This window comes from Mesoplodon bidens, assembly GCF_964165515.1.
Source record: "Mesoplodon bidens genome assembly, chromosome: 14".
NCBI classification, from domain to species: domain Eukaryota; kingdom Metazoa; phylum Chordata; class Mammalia; order Artiodactyla; family Ziphiidae; genus Mesoplodon; species Mesoplodon bidens.
The window spans coordinates 69060343-69082947 of record NC_138170.1 but is presented as its reverse complement, the minus strand read 5'-3'; the positions used below and the strand labels follow the sequence as shown (position 1 = coordinate 69082947).

The 22605-nt window shown below is 38.8% G+C and overlaps 1 protein-coding gene across 3 annotated transcripts in view; it reads right to left on the bottom strand.

Annotated features, from left to right (window-relative positions):
• Nucleotides 1-779: 779 nt before the first annotated feature.
• The window catches only part of ASXL2 (ASXL transcriptional regulator 2), a 131051-nt gene continuing 109225 nt past the window's right edge, over nucleotides 780-22605 (bottom strand). For all 3 annotated transcript variants that reach the window (XM_081253600.1, XM_081253601.1, XM_081253602.1), the window contains 4 exons: nucleotides 20985-21081; nucleotides 18568-18673; nucleotides 15482-16199; nucleotides 780-11961 (listed from right to left, as the gene is read on the bottom strand). In XM_081253600.1, coding sequence (XP_081109726.1) covers nucleotides 9478-11961; nucleotides 15482-16199; nucleotides 18568-18673; nucleotides 20985-21081 — 3405 coding nt within the window. In that variant the 3' untranslated portion in view covers nucleotides 780-9477. The remainder of the gene's footprint in view (nucleotides 11962-15481; nucleotides 16200-18567; nucleotides 18674-20984; nucleotides 21082-22605) is intronic.

Sequence of the window (22605 nt, the reverse complement as noted above, 5' to 3'; positions counted from 1 at the left end):
ATTCAAGTACTTTTTAAATTGGTTGTTGGATTGTAGGAATTTCTTATATATTTTGAATACTGATTTTTTAAATTAAATATATGAAATATTTGCAAATACTGATATTTTCTCCCGTTCTGTGGGTTGCCTTTTCACTGTTGATAATGGCCTTTGATGCACAGGTTTTTAATTTTTAATAAAATCCAATTTATTTTTTCTTTTGTTGCCTGTGCTTTTGGCATCATATCCAAGAAATCATTTTCAAATCCAATTATGAAGATTTCCCTGTTTTCTTTTAAGAGTTTTAGCTCTTAGGTCTTTGATCCATTTGAGTTAGTTTTTATATATGGTGTAGAGGAAGGGTCCAATTTTATTCTCTTGCATGTGGATATCAGATTTTCCCAACATTTACTGAAAAGACTGCCCTTTCCTCATTGACTTCTCTTGGCACCATTGTCAAAAATCATTTGACCACATATTTGAGGGTTCATTTTTGGGCTTTCCATTCTATTCCATTTACCTCTATGTCTGTCTTTATGCCATTACCACACTGTTTTGATTACTGTAGCTTTGTAGTATAGGTGTCCTTTTAATTTTTGAAATACATTCCCTCTTTATGGCTCATGCTGAGTTCTTTAACTCTCTGCGTGTTGCCTGAAGAGACTGGCATTCTCTGTAGTACCCAAATTTAGCCAGGACCCAGGGACAACTGTGCAATCAGGTACAGGGGAAGGGGAAACAAGCAGGTCAGTCATTCAATATGGTATCTGGTTTCTTTGGAAAAGAAAAGGCACAGTCACTGGAGTAAAACTGTATGCCTTTATTACACATAAAATGAGTCGTTAAAATACAGTTTGTCCATGTGCAGAAACATTATTATACATTCAATTCTGAAGGTAGTTTTATACGACCAATAAAAGGAACAGTCTAAAAGTGGGAAGAATAAAGACAAGAGTGAGAAGGAGCTAAAAGGCAGAGCTTTATCTGTCAAAGTGCTAAGGCCTATGTGCACAAAGATTTTAAAGTAAGACCAACATAAGGTCATTTCTTCCATTCTGATTTCTCTTAAGGTATGATGCAATGAGTCACAGAATTAAGACGGGTTTAAAAAAAATAGGTCATAGCACTTATGGCTAAGAGAAAGGTTTTTAATTTCTAGAGTTTCACTTATCATGTACTCTAGAGCTTTCATGGGTTCTAGAAATTTCGTGAAGTCTCTAATAACAAACTTGCTCTTCAATCAGTAGTTTATTATCAGAGAACAAATTGTCAGGTCCTTCCCAGCCCAGAATCTGTCTCCTTATGCAACAAGCAGGTGACCAAATTTGAGACTCTGGAAGAGTTTCATTAATTTAAAGCTTGTTCAAAGTGATTACATATAGGTTCAGATGGGGTCACTTCAAATTGCTATGCCTGAAAACCTAAAATGAAAACAACTGCTGACTTGGGGTCCAAGTCCAACTCCAGCATTCCCAAGCTCCAGGTATCTGAAAACATTAGACACTAGTGTTTTGAAAAGAACTGACCCAAGAAATGTAAAATTTTATGTACCACACTTTCCGTAGGAAGGACATAGACTGTGTGTAAAATAATAGTTATCTTCAGACATTTTGACATTAAATGCATTGCTTTCTTATTGGGCTAATCTGAATTTTAAATATTAAGTATTTAAAAAGAGGATCCATGATTAAAGTTAATAAAGTGCTGACTCAAGTTGGTTTAATACAGTATTTATGAGCCAATGTCTCTGTCACTTAGACACAGGTGCACACTCCTAAGTCCTGAGCAGTGGCAAAAGCTGTCACTAGATAGACAATATAGTTCAACAGAAAACTATTACTTAGCCCACAAAATGACTCAAATCAAATTCCATGTTCCACTCATGGCAATTCATTACATTATGGGAACCCAAAACTTAATAAAAAATATTCGGTAAAAGGATAAGAATAATTCCAAGTTTACTTAAATCTATCTTAAATCCAGTCTTGGGTTTACCTTTCTTCTCTCCTAGGCACTCGATAGGTTTTGCAGTCAAGATGAAAGTCAGGATTTTAAAAATTCCCTTTAGTTTCTTTTGAGCTTGAAGAACCAGGAAAGTTGAGTTTGCAGTTATTCTTCAGGACAACCCACTATCTAGTCACAGCCCATCTCCACAGCTCATCATCTCTCTCTTCCAGGTTTAGTCTGTCCTTTTTGTTATAAGGAAATCTTTGTAGGGATTCCCTTTTTAGGTTAAGACTGAAAGATACACAGAGGTATAGAGATTCCTTAGTTTATACAGTCCCTATGAAAGAAACCCAATTTTCTGTTTAATGTCACTAAGTATAAGGAAAACACAGGATATCCGCCCTCCTAGTTCCTGGACAGAGTTGAGACTGTATTACATGGTGGAATACACCTCATAACTTTTTAACTAAAAGGTGAACATGGATATTTTGGAATACAGAATTCAAGTTGCAAATCCAGTAACCCAGGTAAGGAAAGTTCAATAATAAGCACTGACAAAATATATTCATTTATCCTTTTAAAACCTTTCTACCAGAAAGTCTTAAAAGAATTAGGATTTAGGCCACTTTATAAGGGGTAGTGTCCGGCTGAAGCCTCTTTTAATTCAAGTTCTGTGACTTAGAAGTAGAAAGGAAAAAAAAAAAGTCAATTCTACAATATTAGAATAAAAAGAACAGTAATTTTATCCATTATGGAGGGAAAAAGGGGATGAAATATCTCTAACAATTTTAAATGAATACACTTCCTTCTCACCAGTCTATAAGATGAAAATCAAGGTTATGTTTTTTTATTCCCTTTAGCTTATTTTGGGTTTGACAGGAAAGCTGCATTATTTACCAAATTGTTATTTGAAAGGGTTAATTGAACATAAGATGAAGCATCTTTACTGACATACTGAACAGTATTCATTTTGAAAGGGATTGTTTTCGGCCTGATTTTCTCAATTTAGGTATTACCAAAAGATTCCTTGAAATTCTGATTAATCTCTAGATCTTCCAGTGACAGTTGTCAAAAAAAGGTAAATTATATCAACCTGGCTCCTCAATTCCACACTGTAATTTCATGTAGGGGCAATGCCTTTCTTTTCTTTCTTCATGTTTTTGCCAAGTGCCTCAAATGCTTCTATTTCATAGTTCATTTACTCTTAAACTTCCAACACGTCTTGGGAAATAACGTAGCATATATCACTCCTTGAGCTGTGAACTAGACATGTGCTGTATGGTTACTACTTTTAGGAAGAACTTTTACAACTTACATGACTGCTTTTCTTTACCTCTGTTTAACAAGAACCTTAGCACAGCGCTTAGCACGTAGATGTTCAAAAGGTATTTGAATTAGTGAATAACATGATTTATGTACAAGAACTAGAAACATGCGAAATTTGATTTGTGAAGACCACTCTTGGTCAACTAGTGTTAAAAGCAATGAACACAGGTTTCTAAGACTCTGTGATGTAAATAAAGGAAAGCTGGGGATCCAAGTTGAAGCTGTGTCGTGATGTACTGCTCTTTCTCCTTTAACTGCAGTCCAACTATACCTTAAGGTCCTATGTCATTACCTGAATATGAATTTTACTTCCTATGAGGTAGGAATAAATTAACAGTAAGTACATATTAGAAATTGGGGGGGTGGTGGTCTTTGTAAACAGTCATCATGAACTGGTTCACACACATTTAAATATTTCACCTTCATTCCTATCTACCATATATGGGAATTACGAGGATGCAGATGTTCCCTGAGACTTAAAATTTTTCCTTTAGAAATAGTGTATTTTCAGCAAAGATTTAGTGCTGTTCTCTTAGACATCTAAACTATTTTCAATGTCTTTGGGCAGCCCTATGTTTGAATTTTCGATTTTTGAAAAATTATAAGGCCGTCTTTTAAAAGACATTCTTGGGACTTCCCTGGTGGTGCAGTGGTTAGGACTCTGTGCTCCCAATGCAGGGGGCACGGGTTCTATTCCTGGATGGGGAACTAAGATCCTGCATGCCACAGAGCGTGGCCTTATGGGGGGCGGGGGAGCGGGAAGCATTCTTAAGTATCCTTACTAATTTCCAAAAATTGCTGTTTTTATCAGTTAAAATAACCACAACTGAGCAATTATGGGGAGAACTAGTGAACTACAATTAAAAGTGTTTCATGGATCATTAAGATATTCTTCAAACTCTGACCTTATTTCCTTTCCGGTCACCAATAAAGCTATATATTATTCACTTTTAAAGAACGGGCTATACGCCTTTATTCCCAAAGACAATCTAGGTATCCTTTTGCTTCCTCAATCATATCCTAAAACGAAATATTTACAATCACAAAATGACTTCTCGTGGACAGCAGGACTCGATCATCTCTAGGTATGGTTAACCTCTCCTAACGCTTGGCTCAGTCCTCATTTCCATAAACACCCTTCCTAACATTAGGGAGATCAACATTCAAGTTCTCTTAGCCCTTCTATCTCCAGATCAATTGGGAAGGACAGAAAACTGGCTACAAAACTCACTTCTCAAAGAAGGGAAACAGAAAAAAAGTTTTCTATTATCTTCACGATATTATTTCTTCACATAAACCCTACGGCCTGGAAGGTGGTGGAAGTGAATGTTTGCTAATGAATTATTAACCACTGTGGAGAAAGGAAAACCTATTCCCGCGCCCCGCCCCACCCCGAGATATTTTCTAGCCATTCTTTGTCTTAGAAGCAAACAATGGGCACATTAAAAAACAATGCACTGCGTTTTGTTTTGTTTTTACTTTCCCAGTAACATTAGGTGGTTAGGAGAGAGAACAGTTCAAGGGTGAAAGCACAGAGACAGACATATTAGGAGAATTTAATATTTTTACTAGAGTTTTGAAAGAAATACGCTACCCTGATTTATCACCAAATTCCTCATTTTACTATCTTCTATGCAATCTGTTGGTAATCTTCCAATAGTAGTATAAGGCAACAACTGAGGGCCCTTACCCACACCACTTTCACATGTATGTCAGACCTCAAGATGCACCGAAAACTCCAAGGTTTTTATTTCCACTTTAATTATCTTTTACTTAATAATAAAATGAAAAATAAGAATATATGAATACATACAATCTATATACATATATTTATTGCAAATACTTAAAATTCTTATGTAAAATGATTTTTCTATATTTGTGAAAAAATATGACTTTTTAAATGGTGTTGACACCAACTTCTCTGTACATACCCTCAATTCCAATGTTAACAATTCCTTTAAAAAGGCAAAAGACACAAAAGTTTAGCATTTACCAAACCAGTCTGTACAAACCTTTTAGCCAGAAGGAAAAAAAAAATAGCTTGTGGTAAATAAGTCAATTTTCTTTTAAAATAAAAAATAAACTCCAAAACTCTTCCCCTTATTGCATTTTTTTGGAAATAATCTGAGTGTCTTTAGAGTAACTTCCTTTGAAATAATTTGTGCCTTAACAGTGAGGCCCTACATTAAACATACCTTCTATGAGAAATTCAAAGTCTCCCACTGTCACTTTTTACATAGATATTAAAATATATATTACTTAAAATATATTACTGGAAAGCTATTTTTTAAAATTGATCTTTAATAGTTGTATCAAATGTAAAGCATTAAAAAAAATAAGTAACCAAGAATCTATGAAGGTCTTACTTCCAACTTTAGGAACTGTTTTACCTATTGTTCTCTTTCAATAGGTTATGTAGGTATTGAAACACGGTAGGAAAGATCCCTGCCTATCATCATGTTTCTCGGAGTCTCTTTGGACTATTCTATAAATTGAGCTGCAAACTACCCTTGGCCAAGTTTTTTTACTTAGCACAGTGTTGTAATGCAAAAGGGAGACTTTTCTCTCCTCGCTGTGAAATCTGTAGGTCACAGAGAAAACAACCCTGGTACTGCTTACGGACAATGAGCTCTAGAAACAAACAGTGATGTAATGACCAGAGAAGACCCCCTCATTATAACAAATAATTTCACCCAAGAGTTCTTTATGGACTCTTAGGTGAAGAAAGGCAATAAGAGCAATTAGGATGGTAAACGGTCCAATTATTAATGTACGAATTTATGCCTTCACCTGGAAGGCAATGACGTCCTCCTTTGGCTATTTATTTAAATCTGTGATAACTCCTGAAATATCTACACTGTGTGCTTTCCCAGCCCATATAAGTATGCTTCCCCTGCCCCAAGAAAAATTTCCCATCTGCCGGACCTTATTCTTAAAGATGTTACATGGGGTACCACAGACAGCTTCAGTATCTTCAACACAGGGGTTACGTAGGGCAAACAACTCCAGGTTATTTGGCTTTATTTTCTATTTAATAGGATGGAGAATTTTAATAAAAATTCTTTAAAATTTAGGGAGTCTTCTCTACTAGACAACTTAGAACATTCCCAAGTAAGACTGAGATGATATATTGTTAATGCCACCTCCCCAAGGTGACCTGAAGTGGAAGGTTATCTGAAGGCTTGAGAAGCATACCCTGGAGGCATAAGCATCAGGCATAATGCCTGACTAGTCACTGGAAATAGTGCAACTTAATACCATAAAAATAAGCTTAGCACTTATTAGAAACATTTCAGACTGAATTGAAAGTTAAAGTAACTGAAAACCTAAGATAAAAACTGCTTTAAAGGTACTGGAATACCATATTCTAATAATTTAAAGGTTTTCTTGTTCCTACTGCTTCATTTTCAAAAGGGCCAGATTGTAATTTTTCTTTTTTCTTCTCAGCTCAGTCAGCACAAGATGAATGACCTTCTATGTGAAACCGTTCTGAAACCAACTGATAAATAGATTGCATTCAATTTTCTACCAATCTAAGAGAATCTAACTATTCTCTCATTTAGTCAAGAGTGAGGCAGTGTACCTAGTTGACGATTTAGTGAATATTTTATTAGCTGGGTATTATTTGTAAAGAGAATCTGGTGAATAGTAATGCTTAGGACCTATCTGCAAGAGCCTGGGTCAAGATGAATAGGCACGATATGGTTTGCTCTCTAAATGGACTTGAAAATCCCTGATGCCTTTCCTCCTTTCCTGGTTAGTCTGTCCATCCTCAGATTAAGAGAACCATGGAGGAGAGACTTTCTATGATAGGAAAGGTGTGAAGAAGAAAAATCATTTTGAAAATCCAAACTTGTTACTTGTGCTCACCGTGGGGTCGGTTCTGAAACAGTCAGCCACTTCCGGCAGGCAGACCACCCCTCAGTCCTGCCACTCAAGTGGGGAGTGAGGAAGCTGGGAATGGAGAGTTTTAACTAGCAATAGGTCTTTTTAACACCCCCTGGGATTACCCAGGGCACTGAAAGTTTGGGAACAGAACCATGGTTTCTGACTCCTACTGGTTATTGGTTGGAGAACTTGCTCCTTATCCCTGGATCCTTACAGATTTCTTACCTCTTAGCTATGTGTGTGCTGGAAGAAAAAGGGAAGTTAGAAGGACATCAAATTATCTTGGTTGAAACTAGAACACAGATATTAATCCTATATTTGCTTTGGGCCACAAAAAACTCAGAAACAAACAAAAAAATAGAATAGTTTCTTATGGGGTTTGAAAGTATTAAAAGAGTGTATGTATAATGCAGGATGTGAGGTAGGGAGGGGTGGGTAGCAGAATGGGTGCAAAGCTAAGATTACTACTGCCTACTTGCCCCTCATCTGGAATGTGACTTGGTTAACGAGTTTAAACTGTTCTGCAGGGGGCTTCCCTGGTGGCACAGTGGTTGAGAGTCCGCCTGCCGATGCAGGGGACACGGGTTCGTGCCCCGGTCCAGGAAGATCCCACATGCCATGGAGCGGCTGGGCCCGTGAGTCACGGCCGCTGAGCCTGCGCGTCCAGAGCCTGCGCTCTGCGACGGGAGAGGCCACAACGGTGAGAGGCCTGCGTACCGCAAAAACAAAAACAAAAAACTGTTCTGCATTTTGTATATATCACATCCTGAATATTAAGTACAACTATGACTGCACTAGGTTGCACTAATATATGTCCTTTACATACATGAAATTAGGAGATTTGAAATCAATATGCAAATGATGCACATTGACAATCCCCAACTTTTTAATACCGAATTCTGGTAAATTGTAGATTTATTTTAATGTTCTTTAACCATGACCTAAATGTATGTACTCAAAAATTCTTTAGTCACTAGAGACAGGATTCAACAAAAAGGAAACAAAAAAGAATAAACAAACAATAAAAATTTGCAGCTGATTTCTTTTCCTTTCTAGATGTTCCCTAAGTCATTCACTAAAGCCCCTTTACATTAGAAATTTCTAGTGTGTAGAGAGCAGTAGTCCAAGGAAGGGGACATGTTTTCTAAAACAGGAAAAGTGTCTGACTTTTATGGTGTGTGTGTGCGCATGCACACGTGTATGTTCAGAGTAATATATAAGATTACTCCCATATTCCTCAGATGCCTGGGAGGTCAAAACAGGTTTAACAGAATGGGCAAATGTGGTATTAATGAGTTTTTCTACCTGTAGCAACAGCTGACTGTAGAACATTAGGTAACAGGTTGGGAGAGAAGAGGATGAGAGGGGCTACTTTGTTTCTAGTGTTAAAATTGTTTTCCAAAGTTCTTTATGTTCAGTTCAACAGTTTCTGCACCTTTACTCTGCTTACCCAACAAAACACATAGTTCAAATCGCCCTATCACTAACACTTTTCTGTTAATTTTATACTAGTATTTCAAACTTGTTTGTAAGCTCCCACAAATGACTAAATCCTCGGAGATTATTGCTGGAATTACTGCCCTGCACAGGTGATGGTAACCCAAGGGGCCCAGCGAGGCAAACTTTTCATGGAGGGAGTGGGATTAGGGAACACCAGGGATCCACAAACTGCAAGCAGAGTGCCTGGCAATAGTACTGGTTTATGGAAGCCAAGAACCAAGTCAGAATTTTCAGAGTCTGAAGTACTGCCTGTGAAATGAATACCTTATCAAAAATTTGAACTTGAGAAGGTTCCATCTAAGGTAAAGGGACTGAGTAAACCCTGAATCCAAATCCTGCGAAGGCTGAGTAACCTATGTAAAGCCTGCAGTCAGACAGTCAAGACATAATCAACATGAGTGGTCACTTCTTCAGACCATTCCCTCACTCCTTTCTTTCCCTAGCCTCTTAAGAAAGGGCGGAAGGAAAATCGCTTCCTTTCACCATGCACGGCATTAAACTTGTCAAAGTCACATGAAGTGGAACATCAATCTGAAGTCAAAGTAATACATTACCTAAACACCTGGAAAAATGTTAAAACAAGATGTGACATATTTACATGATTTTGTAAGTGCAAACTTGTCACAAATTCACAAAGTCTTGCTTGACTTGGGCTTACTATACAAGGTGCTTTTCCTCTAAAATGTAAGATCTGTACTCTGTATTCCTGATTAAGTAACACTTGTCTCTTAAGACAACTGAAACCTAGTTTATTCCTGATTCCAAAAGAACACAAAAGCCACACCTGTCAACCCTTCCCCCTTCCTGCCTTCTTTACAGCGTGTTCTCCTAGTCTCATTACCGAACGACAAGGCAGGAGACACACAGTTTGGAGGGGCCAATGCAATCATCGTGGCAGAAGGCTCCACACCCCTTGCACATGATCATGGCTTTCAATCGGCAGTAACATTTCGAAGGTGTGTCCTCTATGCTGTTCTCTTCAGGAAAGGCCTGAACAGGAATGGTCTGGCTGTGGTTGCTGGGATTCATAGCTTGGCTAGCAGGGATGGTTGTGACAGTCACTGAAAAGGACATGACATCACCGACATTGCTAGATACCTGGCTACAGTCAGGCATCCCCGGTACAGCAGAGTTATGGTCCATGTCCGATGAGGTGGAGACGTTGATCATGCCTCTGTAGCTTGGCCCAATCTGTGTGGGGCTTCCATACAGCTTTGGGGTTTGCAGTGGTGGAAGGAGTAGAGACTGATGGGTAGGACTGTCTGCAGGTAGAGGAAGAGCAGTAGAATTGAAAAGCTCAGGGCTGCTCCGCACGGTCTTACCTCTCACTGCGTGAGCCATCTGCTTCTGTGCTGCCTGAATAAAATCTCTGGCTAGGGTCTTCTCATCAAATGTTTGGCCTCTAGTGAACAGGTAATTTTCCTTGCTTAAAGTGGTCTGCTCAGGCACTGGCATCTCTGCCTTCACATTCTTTTTAGCTGAACAATCACTGGTGGACAGGGTTTCTCTACCGTGGGGTCCTGAACTTGCTTCACACTTGCCAGAACTCTGGGAAGCCTGTGGCTCCTCCTTCACCACGACAGATTCTTGCTCATCATCAGAACCTTCCTCATCAGTATCATCTTCTTTACCACTGCTACTATCTCCTGCTGCATTTTTACAATCTGTATATCCCATCTTCAAGGCCTCAGTGGGGCTGCTTAGACAAAATCGGTCTTCGGGGTTTACAGAATGGGTCCTCCTAAGGCTCTCTGAACCCCGGCCATAGGTGGAAATGTTAAGTAAGTAGTGACCTGCCATTGCAGGCTTCGATGTCCTTCTGCCAGCAAAACCCAGCATAAACCTCTGGCTTGTGGAGATGTCCTCTAACTGGAAACCTGAGTGAGCAAAGTTGAACTGGGAGGCCTGCACAAACGAGAGAACATTCTGCCTCCGAACCCTCTGGATGAGTGTCTGAAGGATCTGATCTTGGGTTGCTTTACTTAGTCCTTCTTGGTATTGGTGTGTGTCAATGCCAGCGTCCCTTAGATCCTTACCTGAAAAGAGCTGAAGGGGTCTTGGAACCTGGGGGAGCTGCTTACTTTGCAAACTTTTACCCAGTTGCTGTGTAGCTGGATGGGACTGTCTCTCATTAACTTCCTCTCTGGTGCTATTTTCTGTTACGCTGGTACCTGCGAGTGCTCCTATCATCATCCCCTTTTCCTCTTTTGTAGTTAGTGGAAGAGTTTTCATTTCAACTTTGGTGAGAGGTTTAGGCAGAATTTGCTCCAGGGGAACATCTTTGCCTTGCAGCAGCTGAGTTACCAAAGGATTATTAGCAGGGATATTAGAGCTTGGCCTTGAAATGGGTCCATTCATATTTGAAGAAGCTCCTGGGGTCTTAAGGCTAGAAGCTGCTGGCAAAGTGCTCGAGGATGGAGCTGATCCAGTAGGTGCTATGGTTACAACGACCTGGGGTACAGGAAGCTTCTCTAAGGAGGCTGTTGTTAATAAAGATGTTAAAGGGGAGGGAGCCATCTCCACTGAAGCACTAGCACTTATCTCTGCGGAGGCTGGAGGGTTTGGTGTATTCTTACTAGAACCTGCTTTGGGCTCAACTGTGCCATCGACTGCAAAATGAACAGGTGAGGCACCTGCGATTAGAGCAGGATCTGCTGGAGTAGGAGGTGCCTTCTCCTGCCTACCATTACTGGGCCCTTGTGGGTGGCTAAGAGAGGCCACCGTGGCTGCCGCCCTGGTGGGATTCAGTTTTTCATTGCTTACTTTCCCTAAAGCTGGTGGGGGTGTGTTAGCGTGGGCTGGTGACGGGACACTTGAGCACGCTCCACTGATGGCAGACGGTGGAGGCACTGAGGAGGTTTGCTGTAGTTGTGCTCCAGAGAGACTGTGAGACTGTGCCTGGCCTGGGGTCTTGGTCTCAGATTGGGGCTGAGTCTCTGGACCACAGGGTAAAAGCTCTCTCGTACCTCCCCTGCTTCCAGTTCCTGCCAGTTCCAGTGTGGGGCCCTTTCCAGTTTCACTGACTCTGTTTGAGTCTGGACTCCCTCCTCTAGCAGTTCTCCTTTCAGCCCCCTCTCCTGGACCTTGTCCGCCCCCTGGGCCAGGTCCTGGAATGGTCCCTCCAACTGAGGCGGCTGCAGCAGCTGCGGCTGCAGCAGCAGCTGCTGCCCTCTGTGCTTTGACCAGCTGGGCTTTTGCTTTGATGTCTGCGAGAGTTCTGGCTCCTGTTCTGTTAGGACTAGTGATGGAGATTGGAAAACGAGCCCTGGGAGAGACCTGCGATGTAGGAAACGGCATGGGGGAGATTCTGGAGACCGGGATCTGAAAGAATTAGGGGGGAAAAAAACAACAGAGCTTAGTTTTCATTTATAAGAGCAATCAAACTTCATTAAAACAAATTCTGAGTAGGGTGAACCCTACGACAAGGACGGGAAGTCTGTGACTAAGAGACCAAACCACGGGGACAGCCACACAGGTTTGTCTCCAGGATCCTTTCACCTCCTCTACTGGTGCCAAGTACTCCCCTCCCTCGACATCTGCTCCCACCCCAAAGCCTCAAACCTCTTCTTACAACACAGTTCTCTCTTAATGTCACAACTACTCATAACAGCTGATCATTTAAGATAGAGACCTTTCTATGGTATCTACATTTTAAAATGTGTGTAAAAGCGAGAAGACAGAAACAGAAGAAATAAAGCAGTAGCACACCACTACTGCCTTTTGCTTCTTGGCTTTACTACCGAGGTCCAGAGGAAAATTCTTGTTCTCTTCTCTTTTACACACGCACACTTGCACAGCTAGGCATATAGGCTGAATTATCTCAAATTACAGAGGCTTCTCAACTGCACCGGAAGGAAGACAGTGTGTGATCCACTCTGCCCACCCACATGACGGGGTATGTATATAATGTCTGTAATGTTAACCAAAGTCATTCTCACCCCCTGCTGGCATTATACTTATTTGTGGAGCTTTTCAAAAATATACATCCTCTCAGTCCTGTCCCTAAAATTACAAATTAGAACTCCTAGAGAAAAAATGCATTTCTAAAAAGCTTCTTACGAGATTCTGATGTATCATTAGGTTTGAAACCACTGATTTTCATATCATAAAATATTATACCTGAAAGGAATCTGACTCCTGTTCAAAACAATACTTTGAAAGCTACTGGAATTAAGTAGAATGAACCAGTATCTGGGCCTTTCTAATAGTTGGCAGAATTTAAAAGAGCAAATAACTGTTACAGATGTCCTAGGACACGTAATTAAAAACATATTAAGCTGCTGAGCTCTAAGAAAATGCATGTCATCTTTCTGGAACTCCTTAAATTGAGACTAATAAAGTCACTGAAGATTTTTCATTATCTGCAATACCCATTTCTAAAAAGGTCAGTAGTCCTGAAGAATTCTCTGTCATTCAGAAGTTAGACCTCTAGGATTCTGTAACACCTGTCACAAAGCCCACATATTTCTCACCATGAGATACACTCAATCTCTCTCTTAAAGCTGAAATCTACTTTACATCCAACTGCAAACAGTATTTTAGAAGCTGCCCAGAGTAAGAAAGAAGCAACTGTTGCCCCTTGGTAATACCATCTAGAAGAGACAACTAATAGGGGGAAAACAGATAAAACTAGAAAATTTAAAACAAGAAAGTAAAAAGCACAGTTGTGCAGGGGAATCATATATAGGGAACAAGCAACCTTACATTACAATAATCTTGAGAATAACAACATATCCAGCACAATAAAGGATACCTATCATAATGACTGAATATCATTAATAACATGTTGATTAAATAAGGACAATCCTTAAGAGTGGTTAAAATAAAAAGTTTTAATGCTTAAAAATGAGAATTTTCAGTTATTTATGTAACTAGTCCTATTACCCGTTTATGTAGAATAAATGAGATGTTATAGTTTTTTTTAAGTACAAAAACCACACAAGCTTTCTAGGCACTGATAACAATTCAACAATTTAACTTATTGAGAAGCCCTACCCTGGTATAGCAAAGGAATTAGATTCTTTCTGTTATAATTGTATACTGAATGGAAAATACATAATGTCTGTATGAGTTGCCCATCTCTCTCTATAAATATATGTACAGATTTTATATTGTAGATATACATATATAAAATAGATATATGTGCATATATAATTTTATACACATATACATATATAACATTTGTAATAAAATTCAAATTTTGTTTTTCTATTTAAGTTTTGTTTAAAAGATTTTGTTCTATTATAAATTACATTAAGCTTTGTCTAAGAAAATGGGATTTGAGATAGGGTCTAAGGTAAGAGAGTTACTAAAGCAACTTCTGGTGGAAAGTTTTTGGGGAAATGAGGAAGAAGTAAAAGAAAGGAAAGAAGTTAAATAACATTAGCTTGGTCACAATGGATTTAAGTTTTCAGTGTAGAGTCTCTTTGGATTAGCAGAAAGATGAGGAAATAGAAATGATGGTTCTTACCCAGTGTCATTTATATAAAGTAAAACCTAGACTATAACTCAGCTCTCAGGTTTAGAGATAAGTTCTAATTGACATGCATTAAAGAAAGGTTTCTCATATTTTTATAAGAAGAATACAAGTGATTATCATAAAACTCAGAATCTCTAGCAAAGCACGACAGTGTATGCTAATGGTAGAAACATATCAAAAAAAAAAAGAAAAAAGGAGAAATTGCTGAAATCTTAAAATTAAAAAGTGATGAAGAACATCATACTATTATGATGCAAAATGAGAGAGACAAGTCTCACAGTGCATGAAACAGGTCAAGTACTAGTAACTGAGTGTTTCCAAGGGATATTTCCAGGTAGGACTTTGGTTAGTCTAAGTTGAATAAAAAAGGGAAAAAAGTATTTCTATTTGGCTTTTTTTTTTTTTTTTTACTTATATTCTAATGTGAATGAATGCTACTCAGTGCCTGGGTTCATAGTAGACACAACAGTGTTAATAAGTACTATTAATAAAATGAAGAATGAACTGCAAACTGATATTAGGCACAAGCCCAAGTACATACTAAGGTAGTGACACTGCTATAGCAATTTAAAAGATCTGGTATGCAGCAACATAGGGCTAAAACACAAGTTAATCACATATCCTAAGCAGCAGAGCTTAGCAAGGCTATTCCATCTTACTAAGGTCCCTCAAGTGACCAGTGGTGACTCATGGCAGCCACACACATTTCCTTTAAAAGGTTGGAACTAAAAGGTAGTTCCAGGCTCTCAGAACATCAAATCAGTTACGGCAACAGTAATTAACACATTACTGACTGGGGATTTTTGTAGAAACTAATGCCTGTGGCCATAATACGTCTCCAGTCAATAAAGTGTCAAATATCATGGCTCGGTACAAAGGTGTGATCTCTTAATCACATCAATGACCTCCTCCTATTTATTATTATACTTATTATTTTGTCACATGAGACAAAATACTTTCCATAACTGTCTTAAAGTACAAGAGTAGCCAGCAGGGGTGTGGGTGGAGGTGGAATGCATTAGATATTCAGATATCTGAATAAGTATTCAAACCCCAAAAAAGATCTGTGAGGACGCAGTTCTTTTATGATTTTTTTTTATTGGAATATAATTGCTTTACAATGTTGTCTTAGTTTCTGCTGTAGAACAAAGTGAATCAGCTATATGTATACATATAAGGATGCAGTTCTAAATGCCTGTTTCTTAATAATTTTACTCTTGTATGACCACAGTTACATGCATATCAAATATATACAACTGCTTCTGCATTAAGAAATACCACAAATATTTGAAACTTAGTAGGTACAACCAAAAACTTAGTGTTCAGACCATCTTTCTTTTTCAATTCTTCCCGCTCTCTTACCTTGAGAGGTGGTACTTTCCGCACCTGGAACCTGTCCCCTCTACTGAGAAAGGGCTGTGGGGAGACTTGAAATGGCTGCTGGTGCTGGCGATTCTCAGTGACACGTGGTCTTTTCTCCCAGCTTGTAGGGGCCTCTTCTTGGGTGACAGAAGATTTCCTCTTGAGGCTTTCTGGGCTGTGATCAGCCAGAGTTGATGGAGGCTCTTTCATAGTGGCCTCCTGTAGACCTGCTTCTCCTATGGGCTTCACTACTATTGCTTCTACCCCAGGGCTCTTGGGTTTGCTCAGGGATGTAACTAAAGCTTCTTGGCTTTCATTTTTGTTATAATTTGAAGTTGTAGTGAGATGATTCTCTTTCTTAGACTCCTGTTCAGCAGAGGCAACTGGCTTTTGCTCCAAGAGAGCCTCATCCTTTGGGCACTTGATGGGAGGAACACTGCTAAGCTCATTTGTATTGGTAGCTGAGGAAAGTAGGGGCTCTGGGGATTTGGAGTTTGGCTGCATCTTATCTTGGCTTTCATGCTCTTCTTTTCTGACTGGTGATGGCAGTTGCAGTACTTCTTCTTTAGACACTAACTGGGGAATTACTGAGACTATACTGACGGGAGAGGCCTCTGAAGGAAGCATGGATTTTGGTTGCTCAGCTGGGGTTTTCTTTACTTTGGGATCGTTGGGTGAAGCTGTCAATTTCTTTGAATCTTCAAGGCTCAGGCCAGAACTAAAAGGTGGAAGAAAGAAATACTGTAGTTGAGAAATGGCCTGTTATTGAATATATTATGAGATAATGGTGTATGGCAATGTGTAGAAGAACTTACGACACTTAGTAGGTAATTTTCATATATCATCTTCACTATTATTAATATTAGTGAAGGGTCTGGAGCCAGAGTGCCTGGATTCAAATCCTAGCTCTGATACCTATTATCCATGTAATAAGTAAGTGACTAGCCTTCTGTATCTCAGTTTCTTTAATTGTACATTGTGTTGTTATTATGAGTAACTAAATTAATGCATGTAAAGTACTTAGAATAGCACCTAGCACCTAATAAAAGCTCAATATAACGTTAATTATTATTATTACTTCTGCTTACAAAGGGGCTACATTGCCTAGAGGCATGGATCACAGACTACCCACAGAGAAGTTAAAGAAGACAAAGACCCATGTACCCTGGGACTGTGGGTTTGGACTGTGATCAGCTCTACTCTGCAGTACCTGTAGAAAGCCTGGCCCAAGAAATCTAAGGGACCCAGAGGAGACAGTAGGAGAGCTGGCTGTCAATATTCGCTAGAGGTTGAAAATGAGAACTCGGAGTTTTTGGAAAGCCTGTTTAAATTTCATTTGGTATAGCTCTAAAATTCTGAGATCAAGTGCCTCTGAGCTATCCTGGGAGTGAAGACCAAGTGAGACTTCCACAGTGTGGCCTGGCTAAGAGCTAGGCTACCCTGTAGGGGTCACTAAAGACTCCTCCTACAACAAGCAAAAACAAGACAGCCCTCTTTGGTGACTTCAATAATCAGTACTGCACCCCTGAGATGGAATGGCTAAGGACAAATCTGGACAGTAATCAAATATAGTCCTTCCAAAAAGCTGGCAAAAAGTAATAGCTAAAAACAGAAAGACCCAAGAATGGCTGTAATGCTTCATCTTATAAGGAGGGAATGAACAATATTTATGGAATAACTGCTACCTATAATGATGGTCTAAATGTATTCACCCTCGTTTCTGTAGAAAAGCTCAAAGCTCATACCAAAAAGGTAGAAAAATTGGTGTTCGGTGCTCTTCATCTCATTAAGAATCACTTCTGAAATGACCATGAAGGGGATCAATGAACACTACACAGAGATAAGGAAAAGAGCCATTCGTTCTCAAGCTATGGTTATGGAGCATCCTTAAAGGCTGCCATTAGGTAGGAAGGGAGGCTAATAAGACAATTAAAACTCCGGGTGTTCAATTCTATTTCAAACAATACAGCTCCACTGTCATCTATTTAAGTGTCCCCATTAAGATTTTTTTTTTTTGGCTGCACCGCATGGCTTGTGGGACCTTAGCTCCCTGACCAGGGATTGAACCTGGGCCACAGCAGTGAAAGCACTGAGTCCTAACCACTAGAACACAGGGGAAATCTCCCCATTAAGATGTTAAGATTTTTTTTGTTAGGAAAAAAACTGACTCAGACTATAGCTCCTTGAGAAAAGGGTCTGTACCTTGATTCAGCTATGAATATCTCCCAGCGCCTTCTACAGAAGAAAGGCTGTTTAATCACACGTTGAATACAATGGTCCATATTACAGGATTCCTTAGTGATTCTGGATAAGTTATCCTATTGTGGGATAACTGACTACAATAAAAAATGTATAGAACTTCAGCATTCTTATATACTATAAAGTTACTGGAAGAAAAACCAATCTATTCAAAATAAGGACTCTAATTAAAGATAATAAAATCTTTTTTTTTTTAAATAAAAAAAAAAGAAACCACACCATCTACAATGGTAATGTGTTAATTAAGAGTCAAGGACTGGGACTTCCCTGGCGGTCCAGTGGTAAAGAATGTGCCTTACAATGGAGGGGACACAGGTTTGATCCCTGGTTAGGGAACTAAGATTCCACATGCTGCAGGGCAACTAAGCCCGTGCGCTGAAACTAATGAGCTTGAGTGTCTCAACGAGAGAGCCCGCGTGCTCTGGAGCCCATGCGCCCTCAAGCCCGTGCTCCACAACTAGAGAGAGAAAAACCCGCATGCCACAACTAGAGAGAAGCCTGCACGCCACAAGGAAGAGCCTGCATGCCACAAGGAAGAGCCTGCACACCACAACGAAGAACCCACGCACCACAACTAAGACCCGACACGGCCAAATAAATAAATAAATATTAAAAAAAAAAAAGAAAGAGTCAAGGATTATGAGTAATCCAACTCTGTGTACCTAAGTTTCGTAAGAAAAAAATATTTTTCTTGGTAAAAAAGAACTAGTGAAAAAAAAATGAAGGAAACTGCAGACTAGATTTTCTGGAAAGGTAATAAGATGAAGCACCACATGACGTATGTATAGGAATTAACACTGGTTTACAGAACTTGTCTTGATATTTACCTCTGACCATAGTAGCTTTCAAAGAACTGTTCTTTCCAAGGCTCTACTTTTTTCTCCTTCTCAATCTCTTGTCGAATTCTCACCTGCATCTCAGGTGTAAACTCACCTGTATGTACCAAGGGGGAAGAAAAAGATATTCAATAGAAATATGCTATTTGCTACTTTCAACTATTTGTAAATCATGACAGACTCATGCAGGAGTCAGAATACTATCACATGAAAGTAACAAAAATTCCCCTAAATTCCCCACTGTAAGGGGAACTACCTAGGAGCCGTCAGTTGAAATAAAAACCCTTGCACGCCACTCCATGGAGTTGCCAGTGCGCAGCTGAAGTTAACTGGCCACATCTCTGGGCCTTCCTTGTAGCAACCCTCACCTCTGCTTCAAATATCATAGTCCCTCTAGATTTCTTACAAACCTTGAGTCTGTCATTTCTTTTCCACTGGAAAAATAGTCATTTGGTCATAGGCTTTCAGTAAATAATGCCACTGGACACTTTATTATTAAAAAGTCTGTTTCTCCAAGGCAACCTGTGTTTTAGGCCTGTTAGCTCTAACTGCATAATGAACAGTTATGGCCCTGCTTAAAGACATTTGAGGTTCCAGTAAAAAGGTAGGGAGTAGGAATTCCCGGGTTGCTCAGTGGTTACGACTCTGTGCTTTCACTGCGGTGGGCCCAGGTTCAATCCCTGGTTGGGGAACTAACATCCCACAAGCCGCACAGTGTGGCAAAAAACAAAAAAAGTGGGAGTTATTTTGGAGTTGTCAGTTTTCTAATTGTTCCAGAAACTGTACGGGTCTAGTGCCCTAGCAACGAGACACTCAATATGCCAAAGACCCAGCTGCTCTGAATATGCCATTTATTTTCAAAACTACCAACCACACCTTAATTCTTCCCACTCCATCAGTAGAGAACAATGAATGTGCTTGGTAGGCCATCTTCAAACCTGTGACTCAGATAGGCTGTTTTTTTATTCTCTAATACCCAGGACATTAGAGAATAAGAAGTGGAAATGGTAGATTTGAAGTTTAAGACCTCCTGGGGGTAAGAAGAGGGAAAGGAAAAGTGTGAGAGGATAGTGGATACCACAGTCCTAGGTATGTGAATGGGAGAAGAGGGATCTGGCTGTCAGAATCCAACCCAGAACTTCTGAATTTCTGCTCTTTGCTTGTGTCTACTGTGCTTGATAGAATGAGGAATAAATAGTATTGAGTTCTGTTCACATGTATACAGTGTTCAAAGTTTTTGCTGCTCATGAAATATGATCGCATGACTATAGTTATAGCAGTGACTGCTCATATGCAAAAAAAAGGTAACATAATAATCAAGGTATCACTGTTGATAATATTTAATTTTAAAAGTTGGGGAGTAGGGAACATAAATCCAAATTATTCTAAAAGAAAGTACTGGTAACAGGTATGTTTTAAAGTGCTCATGTGATTTTGACTCTTTCAGAAAAAGGGGGTCTCTGCTCAAGGAAATCTTTAAGGAAGAGAAAGGTTGAAAGTAATCAGTAAGAGATCCCTTCTACACAGAATTTGCCCTAAAAAGAAAAACAGGAAGGGAAAAGTCAACAACTACAGTGAAAAGTACAGATATTAAAAAAACCCTCTGAAGCGCAGGCAAAACAAAATCATTGTTTTAGGGGCCCGGATGTCTGTATTTTAAAAAAATACCACAAGTGATTATAATGAGCAGTCAGGGTTAAGAACTGCTAATAGCGACCGATACTATATGCTACGCAAACGCAATCAATCACTTTTTTATGCCTTACAATATACCCTCTATAAATCTGTTAGATCAGAATTAGAAACATGGCAAAGTAGTAACCACAGTTAGCAATTCTTGATCATAACCTGTATTTATTAAAATGCTCTGGCTGCTACTGAACTGTATGCTGCAAATGGGTGAATTTTATGGTACGTGAAACATTTCTCAAAGCAGTTTTCTAAAAAGTTCTTAGTTTTTTAGATTCTTTTTACTGTTAGTTTCATTGAGATTGGGCAGCAAGAAAGAAGTTATCTCACTGCTTACCAAACCATGATTTACAGCACCATAAAATAACTCTAATTCTATATTCTGCTTATTAAAATTTCAATTCCTAGGCATTAAGCTAGAATTAATGAAACAGAATCTTTAGGAATAGGGCCTAAAAGTCTATATTTTTTTTAGTTTACCAGGTGACTTTAAACCCTTAAAGAAACATGCTGCTGAACTCCTTCCGGAGCCAAACCTGGTTACATGCTCTAAATAAAAGTCTAGCAATGTGTTTCACATAGAATAGCTAGTTCTACCTTATGAAATGTTCTATCCTTTGCTTTCCAAAACTGGGCAAATACCCACTGAGGCTCAGAGGTGCAAATATGCCCTCCAAGTGCATACACATCCTAGGAGACACATAAAGTTGAACACTTACCTTCTGAAAGTCTTTCCTTCCAGCCTTGGGCTGCTGAAGTGAAGAACTCATTATTAAGGGCTGATCCATTTAACTTCATCAGACCATCTGGACCAACCTGGGTCAAAGAATAAGCCACAGAAAGCTTAGAAAGAAAGCCAATTGTATCATGTGGAATTTGACGTTCCTGTCCTTTTAGAAAAGAATGTGTGTAAGTCAAATTTTACAGAAACATGACTGTATCATACCATGCTGCTTATTATGGACACTTCTATTTTATAATGTAATATTATTTTTTTTCTAAAAAACTTCTTTCCTGTTTACCTCCCCTCCCTTCTTCCTCTCCTTTCAATTCCATTCCCCATTGGTTAATTATACTCAAAGAATCATCTGCAAACAAATACATATATAAGAGGTTTTTTCTGAGAGGTCCATTATTTGTTTTACAAAACTGTGACCAAGTTACATACACTACACTCTGAAACTTACTTTCCTCACACAATACAAGTGGAAGTCTCTCCAAGTCAACTAGCATAGTTTTAGCTCCTTTATAATAGCTGCAGATTGTTTCACTGTATGAATGTCCCTCCATACATTTACCAATTTCCTGATCATAAACATATATTTTGTTTCCAGTGCTTTCCCATAATCAACAAAGCTGCAATAAGCATTCCAGTAAAGATGAATATACTAGTGCTTTTTTCTATGGGATAGGTTCTGAAAGCAAAGAAATATTTGTGTGTGTGTGTGTGTGTGTGTGTGTGTAACTAAAAGACTATTAGATTATTTTCCAGAAAGGCTAATAAAATAATTCACATTTCTACTAGAAATACACAAGCATACTCCTTATCTTGTAAACAAGAGATATTAACATGCTATTTAATTTTTGCCTATTAATGAGTTTGAAATGATTAAAATTTCCTTCATCCTGACTACTAGAGTTTTGTGTATCTTTTTGCATGTTTATTGAATATTTAGATTTGCCATCTAGTGAAATGCCAATTCCTATTACTTGCTCATTACTCTATGAGGATGCTTATTTTTAACTATCTTGTGAGAATCCTTTGCATGTTATACATAGTAAAACTTCCACGTACTTTAAAGATATTTCCTCCAATCTATCTGTTCACTGACTTGATTTGTGATGTCTTGCCAAAAGGTTTTAAGATTCTTCTCTGCATTAGAAATTTTATTAACTGTCATTCTGCTCAAAGTTAATATCTAGATTTCTACCAGAATCTCTATGCAGATTTTTCATTAATAAAATGATCTTAAAATTCACATGGAAAAAAAATTAATATGAAAAACTGAGAGGGGGGAATTGCCTTTCCAATTATTAAGCATACCACACAAAGCCACTGCAATCAAAACAATTATTACTAGCATTAGAGTGAACAAAGAAATGAGTGAAAGAGGAGAGAGTGCCTATAAATATAAGCTGCCTGTAAATGAATAGAATATATAACAAAGATGGTATTTCAAACTGAGAGAAAAAGATGGTTATGTAAATATGTACTGCTGGAACAACTGGCCATCTAGTCGGTAGAAAATACGCTGAGCCACAATTTCAGAACAATATAAAAAATATTCTAGATGGATTAAAAGACTAAATTTAAGCTTAAAGTCATAAACAATTTTTTGA